Raw genomic sequence first — 14,060 nt, 5'->3', positions numbered from 1 at the left:
GGATCCCCCGCACCGGCTGAGAAACCATGGGTTTAATCACTGCTTCACACAAAGCTGTGCGCTCCCTCCCAAAAACGGGGAGCCTCAGAGTCCGGAGGGGGTCAGGTACAAAAATACTCCGCGCAGCGAGGGGGGGAGCGGGGGGGGGGCGCAGCCCTGCCCGTGCCGTGGGCTCTGCCTACCGTGGGCAAGCCCAGGCGGTCCCGGCGGAGCACGTCCAGGGGTGGCATAAAAACCGACCGCCCCCCAAAACCACCGCGACGCCCCACGAGATAAAAACCCCAGCTCCGAAATCCCGAATCCTTCGAGACGAAGCGTTCGTTTCCCCCGGAGACGCGGGGCCGGGCGATGGCGCGTGCAGGATCCGGCCGGCGGGGAGCGGGGCCGCTCACACCAGCTCGTCCAGGAGCGTGCCGATGCCGGCGCGGGGCTGTGCCGGACCCGCCATGGGCTTGTTGCACATGGGGCACACGCAGCGCACCTCCAGCCACTTCACCAGGCACCTGCAGGGGGGGGGGAAAACGTGAGGATGGAAAAACCCCGTGGGGAGGAAATCCCCGCCGCCCTCTGCCGCTGTACTCACTTTCGGTGGAAGGCGTGCTGGCACGGCAGCACCCCCAGCTCCTCCTTCACCTTGAAATCCTCCAGGCAGACGGCACAGGTCTGCTGCGGGAGACGAGATGGGGGGCGAGGGAGGGTGAGAACGCGCGGGACCCTACACAATACTCACACACGGCCCCACTCCTGCTGGGATGCTGTGGCCAGGGAAAGCCCAGGGCGGTGGGGCCTCTTCCCAGGTATTTCTGGCAGGGAGTTTCCCTCCCGATTTCCAACCCCTGCTGCTGCTGCCAGCCACGCGGTGCTGGCACGTCCCTGTCCCGCCTCGGGGAGCAGAGGGGACCCAAAGCACCATCCCTGTGAGCCCCAGCTCAGCCCCAGAGGTGGTTCTGCGCTCACCCCGTGCACATTCAGCCTCCGGGCGTCGCCTTTCAAAACCACCTGCGGGAGAAAAGGAGACAGATGAGGATCAGGAGCAGCCGGGACTGATCTGGGCAGTGGGTTTCACTGAGCTGGCAAAAGTCCAGGCTGGACGGGCAGCGACCGCGTGTCCAGGCTGCTCACCCACCACCCCGAGCAGGGCTCCTGGATCCCATCGGGATTTTGCCAACGGGAGCCAAAACGAGCCGGGCAAGGGCAGGTCGAGCTCAGGTGCAGCAGCAGTGTGTCCCATCACGCTGCCTTTGAACATCTCAGGTCAGCTGGGGACGAGGAGCATCAGTCCCTGCTGCTTCCCCACCTGCCTGCGCCCACCTCCCGCTCGGCCCCAAATCGATGTGTGTGTGTGTAGGAAACAGCCGTGACTTTACCTCCTTGTACCCGAATCTCTCGCTCTGAGCCTGGTGCCGCAGTTTGCTAAAGAGGGAGAGAAAAAAGCACCGTGAGCTTTACAGCACCCTCCAGAGCCACCTCTGAGCAGCGCAACCCCGAAGTTTCAGGAGGCACCAGGGCAGCGCAGCCCTGCCCAGCCTGCTCGGCCCAGGGACGGGATTTGGGGATGAGCTGCGCCGGGGCAGGACCCGGTCCCGCAGCGCCTGCGGAGCCGGCAGCAGGGAGCGATAACAGCCGACAGCCCCGATTGTTTGCCTTAGGAAGTCGTTGGTGGCGCAGGAAGCGCTCTATTTCCAGCGCTCGCCCGCCGGCAGCTCCCAGCCCCGCCGCGACCTTGGCCGAGGCGAGGGCGCTGGGGAAAGCCGCCTCGGAGAGGAACCCGGCAAGGCACCAGGGGGGCAGGGGACCGCTCGCTTGTTGCCTTTGCTTCTCCTCCATGCCAGGCACCGAGACGTCCTTCTGCAGCCCCCCCAGAAGGGCTGAGAGATGCCGGGGATGGCAGCGGAGAGCTGGGGCATCCCGCAGCGAAGGGCTCGAGGCCCACAGAAACGCCAGCTGCTGCCTCCGGGTTTAAAAATAGCCCTGCCTGAGCGGGGAGGGCAACGTGAAGACATCCTCTGCCGCTCGGCGCCGCTCCTCCCCCTGCCCGACACAATGCGTCCCTCCCGCACGGTCCCCTGGAAAACAGGAGCCCCTTCCTGCGCTTCCTGCCCTGCTCTGCCGTGGGGGCTGCGATCGTGCCTGGCCCCGCTCCGGGCTCAGATCCTCGTGGCGAGAGGCTCCGGTGGTGTGGGACACCACAATGGGGCGCGGGGAAGGGCAAGGCGGAGGCACCTACGGGGCTGGGACGGCCCCGGGGGACGCCGACCCGCCGCCACGGCCCCGCGGAGGGTGCCCGGCTCACCTGATGAAGTAGCAGCAGAAGATGAGGCTGAGCACAAAGACGAAGATGCCGGTGCCGAAAATGACCATGTAGATGTTGAGTGGCAGGTCCTGGAACGTGACGGGGGGCATCGTGCAGGGTTTACTGGTATAAATCAGGCCCAGACTGCAGGAGCACCCTTGGGGGAGGAAAGAGAAGTCAGCGCTTCGAATGGAAGAGGAGGAGGAGAGCCCCTGGCAGCAGCGCCAGCACTGGCTGCGGTCACCTCTGCGCCTCCACGATCACAAACCCCTTCTCCAGCAGCACGAACGTGAGGCAGAATCCCGGTGTCTGGAAGGAAAAGAAGCCCTGGCCCCAGGCCTCCATCTCCATACAGATCCAGGGGAGCTGGGAGGGGATTCAAGGAGGGACGGAGCTTGCAAAACCAGAGCAGCCGGCGCCTGTCAGTGCTTGGTGGGAGCCAGGAGCAGCCCCGGGGCTGGTGCTGGGTGGCACGGAGACCAAATCGGGCAGGAGGGCATCACACAGGGGTGCTGGCAGCACGGGGACAGCAGCGGGGTGCCCACCCAGCAAAGTGGGACAGGGGCACGGGGAAGCACCAAGCCCACTGCCCCTGCCGCTCCTGGCAGCTGACGCAAAGTCGGCGTCTGGCACCGAGAGCGCGCTGCTGCTTGTTTCGAAATGGTGCTGACCCCACAAAAGCCGGAGCTTTGATTTCCCATCAGATCTGGCTCACGCGGGACTTCAAAGGAGAGCGGAGGCCCCGTCTGTGCTCTGCGGAGCATCTGCCCTCGATGCGCAGCGCAGGAACAGAGGGTGCCGGGCGAGCTCATCAAAAAGCTCCTACAGGAACACTTCTGGGTTTAATTACAGCCCGCTAAAATCCTCCGCCTGTTTCTCATGAGAGGATGAAAACTGCTTTCCACCAGGACAGCAGAGACAGGAAGGGAGCCCGGCACGGCGGAAGAAAGCTCTGCACGAGCGGCGGGGTCCCCGGGGAGCAGCAGGGGCCGGTGGCGCACACCGATGCCCCCGTGCAACGTCGTGCTCCCGGCTGGGCTTCTGCCGGGTGCCCGCTTCCTCGTGCACGTTGAATTTACTCTGAATTTACACGTGGTGTGCTGGCCAAACCCTGCGTGGCTGGAGAGAGGCAGCCGGCTCTGGGATCTGTGCGTTGCTGCTGTGTAGCACCAGGCAAAGCGCCTGGGCTGTAGGAAATGGGGTTTTCCTGCAGGGAGCCGCTCGCTGGCCTCCTGTCATCGCTGGACACGCTGCATCTGCCTCCTCACCCACACAGCGGGAAAGGGAGGATTTGTTTGTCGGGTCCTGCTCTGCCAGCCTTCTGCTCTCGAGACCACCAGGTGCAGAGGAGGACAATAAGTTTTGGTTGTTCTTTTTTTTTTTTTTTTTTCTTCCCATTTCCCTACTGGAAATGATTGAGAAATGCCCGGAAAATAGAATTAGAAAAAAAAAAAAAACACCACCACAAACCACAAGTCAATGAGGTAATGCTGGTGTGCGTGGCGGGACGCCGCTCGGCAGCTGTCGATGGATGGAGGTGGCAACCCCCGAGCACCGCACCCAGACCCCGTGCCCCTCGCGTACACCCACAGCCCTGCGCCCTGCTGCGCCCCCGGTCTCCGCTCCCTGCCCAGCTGCCCAACTGCTCCGTGTTTCGCACCCCTGTCCCCCACGGGTGTGCCTAAAAGCCCCTTGCACGGGCACCCGAGGGGGCAGCAAAAGCAGCAGCAGGGGGAAAAGGCGAGGTGGAAGAAGAGAAGCCACAAGTCCCGGCCCCGTACCCAAGAGGAGCTGGCCTAACACGTCCCCGCCAGCCGCGGCGCAGCTGGCAAGGCTAATTTTAGGCTCCCCAGCTCAGCAAGGCTCATTCCTGCTACGGAGGCTTTCCAGCCCTCACTGCTCCGGGCAGCACGGCCCCGGGGCAGAGCCACGGGCTGGGAGGTGAAGCTGCTGCCAGGGGAAGCCCTCGAGCGGCGGGTCCCGGCGGGGGGATGCGACCCCCTCCCCAAATCTGGCTCCTCCCGACCCTGGCCGGCCCCTTCCAGCTCCCCCCAGCGAGAGTTCAGCAGCAGGGTGGGCGCTGGCTCGGCCGTGGTTTTAATTAGCACAACCCCCTTCGCCTGACAAAGGCTTTCATATTTTTAGCTCGAGAGGAACAGAGCGAAGCCGGTTTTAATACAATGAAGGCCTGAGGGGCACCAACCCCAAACCGAAGCAACCCGCGTCACCAGCGTTAAGTCCACCCGGGACCAGTTTTACACCTGAAGCCAGGAGCCTTGAAAGCGGCGTGCTCAGACAATTATTTAGTTGAAAAAAGGAGAAGAGAGGGATCGCCGGACATCTGCAGAAGGGCTACGGACACACGCTGACTTTCTCCACCCTTCTCCCTGCGAGGAGGACGCTCAGGAAGGCGGTGCGCCCTGCCAGCAGTGTGTTTTCTCATGCCAACAGCAAAAGCTCCCCTGTGTAAGCAGGAAAGGTGCAGTCCGACCTGTCGGGGCACCGGGGTTGCGCCACCTCCTCCTCCAACCCCGGCAGATGCCGGCAGGTTTAGGCTGCCCAGCGGATTTAGGTGCTGAGCTGGCCCAAATAACAGCGCACGAAGCGCTGGGGCCAGCAGGGGGTGACCCCATCCCGCTCCCCCGGCCAGGATTAACTCCCCTGGGACACGCAGCCGGGAGCAGGGCCGCTTCTCAAGGTCCGAGCGATCCGTCTCACTGGCCTGGAGAAAAACTACAGAGGAAAGCCAGGCGCCTAACTGCGTCCCCGTCCGATTACAGCCCTGATGCTGCAACACCGCCGGGAACGCGCCCGAGAGCCCCAGGGATAATTTCTGCCACCGAACAACCAAAGAACGGATGCACGGCCCCAAAAATGCCCCCCACATCCAGGTCTACGCCCTGCAAAGCGCCAGGCTGAAGTCAGGAGGCCCTGCGGCATCCGGGGTCGAACAGCACCCCTTCAACCACCGTGCCACAGCAGCGTGCAGGATTTGAAACCAGGACAGACGCAAGCTCTGCGCGGGCACGGGGTTTTTGCTGAGCAGAGCTTCTCCCTCACCCCAATTCTTGTTCAATACAACGAATGGAAAACTCAGCAGGTCATTAAATAAAACCATTCTTTCCACTCCCACACAAAAGCCGTGGGCTTTGCATCACGAAATTGAATGCAGCTTCCATGTAGTTTTTGCTGTGAGGCAGGAATGGGCTTCCTGCAAAAGTCTCCCCTGCGCCAAGCGGCTCGCGGCGGGGCATAGCCAGGTCCCCGCCACACCAAGTTACCTGCGAAGTGCCCCAAACTACGGCTGAGCAACAGGAAGAGGTGTAATGCGAAAGAGGAGCTGCAATTCCAAGCCAGCACAGCGCGTTCCTCCTGTTCAGACGTTTGGAGTATGCCTATTAATGGCGAAAATTCCATTTCTTTACTGGGTATCGGACTTACTCACGCCACCGGCCCCTGTTCTTGCACGGGTCCTCAGCAGCACGCAGCTCAGCAATTTTGCCGCACTCTGCTGATGTGAATACTTGTGGGGTCAGGGCTCGAAGCCAAGACGCCTGAGCCAGATGCCCACGGGCGGCCTCCCAAACCCACGCCTTGGCCTCCGCACAAGGGCGGGCTCTGTCCTCCGAGCCCTGGGGAGCCGGGGAGAGCTGCGGCCGCTCGGAGCCTCTCAAAGCCCCCAGCTCTTACCGGGGATGCTTCCTTTACGCTGCCGAGTTTGCATTTTCTGCTGAGGAGCATTTAGAGCACCGAAGGAACCCCCTGCCCTCCCCACGAGGCCAGGCTAACTGCTGCTCACCCCCCAAGCCGCACGAGAGCACCCGAGGTGCGCGTTGCAGGAGGGGAAGCCACCGGTTGCGCGTTTAGAGCTTCAAAGGCTGCAAACCTTTCACAAATTAAAACAACCCGGCCTTTGTTGCTGAGGCAGGGCTTTGATGGTGGAGTTCCCAGCGCAGCCTCCCGGCTCCTTACTCAGAGAGAGACCCACTTCGTGCTCAGCCACCCCCCCCCCGCCGCGGGCAAGCTCAGCGCCACGTTCCCAGGGATTTTGGGGGGCTGGCAGGAGAGCGGGGGGCCAGGGCCCTGCCTGGGGGCCCTCGGAGCCATGCCCACGCCACCGACATGGACACACGGGTGGGGGGCTTCGATCCCACCACCACAACCAGTACGGCCGCCCCGACGCTGGGGCTCGCTGCTGGGGGGCTGGCGGCTTCCCCTGGCCCCGGGGGGGGTGACCCCAAAAAGCACAGCACCCCTTGCCTGGGGGGCAAAACTTTTTGGGGTGCTTGTTGGAGGCTGCCCGCTCCCCAGCATTGGTTCCCCTCCACCTCCCAGGAGAGGCAGCAGCCCCCGACCCCCCAACCCCCCCCTGGACCCCAAACCCCCCCCGACCCCCCAAACCCCTTGTGCCCCCCCCAACCCCTCCTGCCCCCCCCCCCCGACTCCCCCAGACCCCTCCTGGCCCCCCTAAACCCCTCCCGTTCCCCTCCCAGCCCCCCCAAACCTCTCCTGCCCGCCCCCCAGGACACCCCCAAGCCCCTTCCCGTCCCCCCCCCCAGCCCCCGGCCCCGCTCTCACCGTGGCACCACTGGAACGGGGGCATCCGGGAGCCGCTCCGCGGGGCCGGGCCGGCTCCGCCGTGCGCGGCTCGGGGCCATGGCCGGGAGCGGGGCCGGGCCGGGCGCCGGGGAACGGGGCCGGGCCGCAAACCCCGCCCCGGGCCGGGCCCCCAACTCCCGGGGCCGCCCCCGAGCTGCGGGGGGGGAACCGGCGAGGGGCTCCGGGACCCCCCCCGGGCATGAGGGGGGGGGGTGTCAGCAGCACCGGGCTGGGGCCCACACGCAGCGTGGGGACCCTTGGGGCATAGGGAGCCAGGCCCCATGGAGCCCCCCCGCCCCCACGGAGTCCCCCCAGGCCCCACGGAGCTTCCCCCGGGGGCAGGCTGAGGGCTGGGGGTGTGCGGCCCCCAGAAGGGAAAGCTCCGGGCAGGAGGGCTCCAGGAAAGCTGGGGAGGCCCTCTGTTGGGGTGCGCAGGGATGGGGCGGGGGTGATGGCTTTATACTAAAAGAGCGGGGATTTAGGTCAGATGTAAGGAAGAAATTCTTCGCTCTGAGGGTGGTGAGGTGATGGCACAGGCCGCCTGGAGGAGCTGGGGGTGCCCCATCCCTGGCAGTGCCCAGGGCCAGGCTGGATGGGGCTGAGGGCAGAGGGTTGGACTGGGGTGATCCTTAAGGTCCCTTCCATCCCAAACCACCCTGTGATTCTGTGCAGCAGCCCTTTTGGGAGCCTTGCCGAAGGTGCTGAGCTCCCAGTGTCTCTCAGCCTGGCGCAGGAGGTTTTGGACACCATCAGCACCTCCAGGCAAGCCAAGGAGCCTGCAGGTGACCGTGAGGGCAGCAGGACCGACAGTGCCCGTGCCAGGGACAGCCGTAGGGTGGGCTGTGCGCCCTCCTCACCAGACACCCAGGGGATGGGATCAGGCAGCTTGGTGCCACCAGGGGCTGGGGCTGTGCTGACCCCCCGAGGTCTGGGTGCTTCCCACACCACACACCGATCTCCCAACACAGGTGCCGGGCCACTGCCAGCACGGGGGAGGGCACAGCACGCCTGTGATCTTACTCTCTGGCTCAGTTTGCTGATTCCCCAAACTCACTCTTTGCATCCAGAGCCTCCCTGATCCCAGCTTTGTCAGCCAACGGCCGCGCTCCGCATTCGGGTCTGACTGGCAGCAGGCTGCACAAAGGGAGCTGCACGGCAGCAAGGAGCACAAAGCAGAGCTGCAAAAATCAGGCAGGAGGCGATCTGCAGCCCCCAGGGCGCCGCACAGCCTGCAGCCCAGGAGCGGGGGCAGCACACACGCAGGATGCCACCACAGATGGTTGCCCCTGGCCGCTCTCGCTCGCCCATCCAGCCCCTCTGCAAAGGCAAAGGCACTTTTTGCAGGCCCTGGTGGCCAGCCGGCCTTTCCACCAGCCTGGTGGCTAGCTCCGTGTCCGCCTGCCTTCGGGAGACCAATATCGCCACCTCCTGATGGATGCTGACCTGGTGACCGCCAGCCCTGCTCTGCTTCCCAGCGGGAGCCCACCCTTCCTCTTTCTGTTCCCGCAGCTGGAAAAAAGGAGTGGGGGGGCTCAGCAGGGGCACTGGCCACCGGGGGAACTGACAAGTCCTGGCCCGAGGATCTGGGAGGATTTGGGCTCATCTCGGCCCGGAACACCCAGGGCAAGGCTTTTCCACCAACTCAGATCCCAGCCTAAACAAAAAGCCTGTCCCAAAGCACACAAGGGATGGCCAAACTTCTTCCTTAGCGCTGTCTTTATTTTCACAGGTTAACACTAGGCATGGGGGACATCCAAACACTACGACAAAAGGCCTGTTTGCCAGAGCCCACACACCAGAGCTAATTCACATTGCTACGCAGACCAAAAACAAATGGGAAACAAGACGAGGAACACACACAGCTTCAGTCTCCTGGGAGGGAGGGACGGGACCGGCTTGGCAAATGCATCTGCCACGTGGGAGAGCCAACCCTTGAAGGCTTCCTGGAGCTGAATCGGGTAGGGAGTAACCTGAAACGTGGGGCTGAGTCCCTCCAGAGGCATCTCTGAGTGAGCAGGCTGGGAAGGAGGCGATACGTTAGGCCTACCTAAGTGCCGAGATTGCAGGTTGAGGGCCTAGACTTTACCACTAGGAATAGCTCGCATGTCTGGGGACCCCCTCAGCTGAGGGGGGGGCCAGGGCCGGTTGCACGGGACCCATTAGCTGCCAAGCATCTGCACTGGGAGGAAAGGCCTACCCCTACCACGCAGCGGGCACCGGGGGCAGGTGGGCGCCGCACACACGCTGCTCCCACCGCACAACCCCGCTTGTCCTCCATCACGAACTCCTCTTCAGCCTCAGGGCATTGTCCAGGGCGACCAGCTGGCGCAAGAAGCCCCGGTTGGGGATGATACCGCGGTGGTCCTTCACCGTCTTTATGGCTTCTACAAGGGGCATGTGGTGGCGGATCATGAGGTAGGCGAGGACCAAGGTGGCCGACCTGCTCACCCCGACAGCACAGTGCACAAGGATCCTTCCTGGGGGCAAAACACAGGGGCTGTGTCACAGCAGACCAAATATCCCAATTAAAAAAAAAAAAGAGGACCCAACCATTTGTCATGGTGCATCCTGGCACTGCAGGTGTGCAGCCTCCAGGGTTAGATGTAGGGCCCCAAGTTTAATAGGGCTGTGATGCACTGAGGTCCTCCTCTTGGCAAAGGGTGTCAGTGCATTAGGATCTCCCAAAACAGTCTGAATAGGAACTAGTCATACTCTGAAATCTATGGGGCCAGTGCTCTAATCTTGCCCATCTCCTCTTTGGAGCAGGCAACCTAGAGTAGAAAATACCATACCAGTCTAGAAATATCCCTGTTTTCTAGGATGCTTAGCAATAGGACATTAATCCAGCTTTCCACCCACCAAAGGGAGCTTCTCCCCTCCCCGCTTCGCCCCACCAATCTTTACCACTGACCTTCATTCAGCGCCTGGTGGATGAAGTCAGCTGCAGGGTAGAAGTAGGGGCTCATGTCAAAGGAAGGAGAGTCGTGGGCCTCGATGCCCAGGTAGCGGATGCCCGTGCCCTCGTAGTACTCAGCGCCCCCCCTCCACTTGCTGTGCGAGGCGTTGAGGATGTGGGTGATGCGCAGGTGGGCCAGCTCGCGGCGGTTGGCTGCTATATCTCTGCAGGGAGGGAGGAACAGAGCAGAGATGTGCAAGTTTAGAAAAGTTCAACATTAAAGAAGATTTCCCAAGGACGGTGTAAGGGCTGTCCTGGTCACACATTTTCATCAGAGGGAAAGGAAAGATGCCAGACTCAGACTCCAGAATTTTAAGTCAATGTCACAGACTCCTTGGGCACGCCACCTCCACCCGCCCCCCCCAGCAGCTCTCCAATCTCTCAGCACAGCTGTGCTCACATCCTTCCTCCTCCTCCGACCCATCGTGTCCTCCTCTCCCTCACATTTCCAGCTTTCCTCTCCCAGACCTCTGCATTTCAAATACCCCTCAGCCCCCCATTCCTGTCCCCCTCCGATACGTACTGATCGCCCAGGTAGAGGCCTGGCCAGACCTCATCGGCGTGGTTGCAGGCTGTCTTCCCCGTGTACAGCAGCCTTTCCAGCTCGAAGACGCTGAGGATGGGGTGGTTGTTGCGCTCCTCCCGCGAGCCCCGGCTCGGCGACCTGGTGCCGTTCCTGGAGAACCTGGACAGGAAAGCCATGGGAGCTGCCGAGACCCACAAGGCATACCTGTGGGTTCGTGAAGGCCGGAGGGGGGCCGGGAGGTCTCTTCTGCTGCTGCTGCCACCCACGGTCCTGTTACAGAAGCAGAGGAGGTGCCGTTAGAAGAGCCGGGGACCTCTCGCTCCAGCCCTTTTGTAGAAACGCTGGCCCGAAGCAGCCAAGCCTGACCTTCCTGGCGAGAGGGCTGTGTCGAGCCAGCTTCCCAGCGGCTCCCGCTGTGAGACACGCTCACCTGTGCTCCCTTCCAAGAAGCAATGCTGCCGGGGAGCAGCTTACGGTGCCAGGGCTGGGGAGGGAAGCTGGAGAGGCAGCCAGATTGCTGAGTCTCCACGGGCTGAGGTTTTGCTCCAGCCCCATGAGTTGGGTTGAGGCCATATTGGCAAGAGGTGCTCTGTACAGGACCACCTTCCTTCTGAGCTGGCTCGGGGGCTTTGCCTGCCAGCGGGACGATGCCAGCTCGCGAACTGACGCTGCCAACCTGTGATCAGAAGCAGTGAAAGGCGGCCAGCTCTGGGCAAGCCACCAGGATCGGGGAGGAAAAACCCCAAACAGGTGGAGGATTCCATATGGCACCACGCAGGGTCTGGCTGGGGCCCAGACTCCTGCGGACCAGGCACAAAAGCCTGCGGGGAGGGAGAGGCAGCGTTAACCCCTCCGAGCACAGCAGTCCTGCTGCTGCATTTGAACACCCAGGACAGGTTTGGGGTGGGAAAGAGTTAATTTCAGGGGATGCGAAAGCCCGTTTTGCAGAGCCCATCCTCTGGGACACGGCTCTGCTCTCAGCCCTTTAGATGATGCCGATACTTGTCAGGAAACCTCCCTGGCCAGCCTCGGAGCAGTGACAGTCCCTGCGGCCAGGCGGTAGGCAGAGCCCCCTGGTTTTGCTCCCTTGCTGCCCCACTGGCTTGCAGAGCCCCCCGACACGAGGAGATCGTTTCCCTTCCTGCCCTGGAGGGGCTGGGAGGTGTCCAAAACGCATCCCACCGCAGCCACCCAGCGCTGGCACCCTTGGGCCGGCCGGGCTGGCTCAGCTCAGCCTGCCTGCTCTGACATCTCGCCCAAGGCGCCGGCCAGCAGCCAACGGCGCAGAAGGAAGAAGCCTCCGGCCTTTTCCTGGCAATGCACGGAGGAGGAAAACATTGCAAGGGCATGAGGCAGCTCGGGGGGAGACCAGAGACGCTGCACGTCTCCCTCTCCCCCCTGTTCTGCGGGGGGAGCAGCTCAGACCCTGCCTGGCACCCTGGGGTGCTGCCCAGGCTGCTCGCCCCCAGCACAGAGCACGGGCCACCTCCCCTGCCTGACGAATTTTGGACTCCTTCTCGCTGGGCATTCCGACTTGGCAAAGCCCACCTTGTCCAGGCGGCATTTGGCACGGCCGCGTGCCGGGCCCTTAAACCTTGGGTGACCTTGGCTGCAGCACAGCCACGCGCCACCAGCCCCGGGCCGCATTAGGGAACAAGCAGCAGAGGGGTCTGAAAAACCACCACACCCCCAGTACGAGGCTGTAAAGAGCCAGACAGACCCTCGTATTGCTACAGCTGGCTGGTAAAACAGCAGCCCGCACCGATCACGGGATGTAGCTCATGAAACCTCAGGCCCAAAGCTGGCCTCCAGCATCCCCCCCCCCCCAGCACACCACCACGCCAGCCCCCCCAGGTGCTGCAGGGGAAGAGAAACTGCCCCCGTCCATGTCCTCCGAACAGACCCCCCAGCGCTCCTGGCACCCCAACCCCTCCCAAGCACCACCTGCGGCCCCCCTGCAGGTGCCAAGCCCGGGGGGGGGAGCCGGCTCCCCGCTCTCCCAAGCAGGCTCCTTGCTGTCCCCGGAGCCCCTCTGGCAGCCGTGCAGTGCTCAGAGGGAGGGGAGAACCAGCCAGAGGCTGCCTGGGCGCAGAGCGAGCTCCGAAGAGGCATCGCCGAGTGAGCACAGGCTGCTCAGCCCCGCACGCTCACGGAGACAGACAGACAGACACGGGGAGGAAGGAGACGCCCCCCCCCCGTACTCTACCTTTGCGAGGGCTGAGGCTTCCCTGCTCAGAGCGAGGGTGGCAGGCAGATCCAGTCGGCCATGTCTTCCTGCTGCTGCCGCCGCCGCTGTAGAAAGGCTGATGTATGAACATCTATTTTAAGCCATGACATGTCCAGAGGCAGGTTTGTTTATATCATGCTGTGCATGGATGGCTAAGGGAGGAACGAGGGAGACGGGCACAGAGTCAGAGATCGCATGCAGGCATGCACAGGCACACACGCAGATGCCCATTACTATGCAGACGAAAACAGCAGCAACAACAACACACCAAAATACCGCTGCCAGCTTTGCTTTCACTCCTCCTCCAGCAAACCAAGAGCCACAGGCATGCAGAGAAGGAGAGAAGAAAAAGCCGATAAAGTGGTGCTGATGACATGGTTACCTACAGCGTAACTCTGTCGCTGTCTCTAGAGGATGCTCTTTCATTTCTTTTTTATAATTGACCCTGTCCAAACCCCTCGCTTAGGGTCAGTTTGGCAGAGCCAGGGCTTGGTGACATTTTCTTCGTTTGCTAAGAAAATAAGCCTAGGGGTGGAGATATGTGATACCTATTTACAAATTCATGGCAAAGTCAGGGAATACCTTTTTTTTCCCTGGAAAAAAAAAATCAAAAAATGGAAGCTTTTTGTTTTGACATTTTCTAAATGACACCATTCATTTCAGAAGCGCTGCAATATTTCACTTAAGCATTTTCCAGGCAGAATATTCTCCATCCCCTTAGAAGTGCTGGCGTTCAATTTAAAAGTTTGACTCAAATCAGAAAGTAGGAGTGTGGTGGGAAAAACAATCTGAGGAAGAGTCGAAACACGCTGTTCCAGGCCAAACAACACATCCTAAGGTTTATGGTGTTCCCTGCCTCCCTCTTATTCAATTAAACAGGAACATTTTCTGTTTTGTTTTCAGCTGAACTTGTAATCGTCTCAGGATGCAGCCTCAGAAGCTTTGGGCACGAACTCAGCATCACCAGCAACCTGTCCTGTCCCGTATACCGGGTACGGATGTGGGGAGGTTTAGCTGGGCATTTCCACAGCCAGCACGGACTGCGCAGGTCCTGGGAGCGCAGCCTCAGAGGGGCTCATGACTTCGGGCACATCACAGACCCGGGCATTTTTTCCCCATGGTGCTAAATGAAAGGACAGTGTTAGGGCAGTGCAGTGAGCTGACAGCATGGGCAGGCTTGTAAGGACTTTGGACACACCTGGAGGACTGATCTCAGCCTTCACTGTGAAGTTTTGGAATCCACAACAGCCCAGAAGCTGGAGGATGTGCTTGGGGAAGGCATTTGGGATATACCCTGCACTTTTCCCAAACATTAACTGCTGGCTGCTGTAGGAGCAGGGTGCCAGGCATGGCACACTCGGTCTGTTCCAGTCCTTTTGCACCTTCCGAAATATTCACCCAGTGCTAACAAGTCCCAGGAGAGCCCCGCACACAAGGCGAACAGACCTGTGAGAGCGGC

The 14,060-nt window shown here is 61.7% G+C and overlaps 2 protein-coding genes across 8 annotated transcripts in view; both read right to left on the bottom strand.

Moving 5' to 3' along the window:
* Nucleotides 1–12: 12 nt before the first annotated feature.
* On the bottom strand, nt 13–7,028 carry RNF122 (ring finger protein 122). 2 transcript variants are annotated; one of them, XM_083811580.1, is made up of 6 exons: nt 6,872–7,028; nt 2,294–2,450; nt 1,368–1,413; nt 958–999; nt 584–666; nt 13–503 (listed from the first exon to the last, which is right to left on the bottom strand). In XM_083811580.1, exons 1-6 carry the CDS (start codon nt 6,894–6,896, stop codon nt 389–391), a joined length of 468 nt encoding a protein of 155 aa, XP_083667706.1. In that variant the 5' UTR covers nt 6,897–7,028; the 3' UTR covers nt 13–388. The 2 variants fall into 2 exon arrangements, with proteins under 2 accessions (XP_083667706.1, XP_083667707.1); XM_083811581.1 differs by having other exon boundaries at nt 584–663.
* Nucleotides 7,029–8,593: 1,565 nt separating this feature from the next.
* DUSP26 (dual specificity phosphatase 26) overlaps nt 8,594–14,060 on the bottom strand; it is a 67,093-nt gene continuing 61,626 nt past the window's right edge. For 2 of the 6 annotated variants that reach the window (XM_083811578.1, XM_083811576.1), the window contains 4 exons: nt 12,581–12,753; nt 10,372–10,644; nt 9,804–10,012; nt 8,594–9,369 (listed from right to left, as the gene is read on the bottom strand). In XM_083811578.1, coding sequence (XP_083667704.1) covers nt 9,170–9,369; nt 9,804–10,012; nt 10,372–10,550 — 588 coding nt within the window. In that variant the 5' untranslated portion in view covers nt 10,551–10,644; nt 12,581–12,753 and the 3' untranslated portion in view covers nt 8,594–9,169. Of the gene's footprint in view, nt 9,370–9,803; nt 10,013–10,371; nt 10,645–12,580; nt 12,854–12,987; nt 13,007–14,060 lie in introns of those variants that run through there. The other 4 variants (XM_083811579.1, XM_083811577.1, XM_083811574.1 and 1 more) reach the window with 4 other exon arrangements.

The sequence above is a fragment of the Anser anser genome (assembly GCF_964211835.1).
Source record: "Anser anser genome assembly, chromosome: 26".
In the NCBI taxonomy this organism is placed as follows: Eukaryota; Metazoa; Chordata; class Aves; order Anseriformes; family Anatidae; genus Anser; species Anser anser.
Note: the sequence above shows the minus strand (reverse complement) of the source record. Positions and strands in the feature narration are given on the sequence as shown.

Coding starts and splice junctions, on each gene's coding strand:
- RNF122 (XM_083811580.1), bottom strand. CDS start 6,896: ATGCCCCCGTTCCAGTGGTGCCACG. Junction 2,451..6,871: donor CCCGTTCCAGTGGTGCCACG/GTGAGAGCGGGG, acceptor TCCTCCCCCAAG/GGTGCTCCTGCAGTCTGGGC. Junction 504..583: donor CAGCACGCCTTCCACCGAAA/GTGAGTACAGCG, acceptor CCCCCCCTGCAG/GTGCCTGGTGAAGTGGCTGG.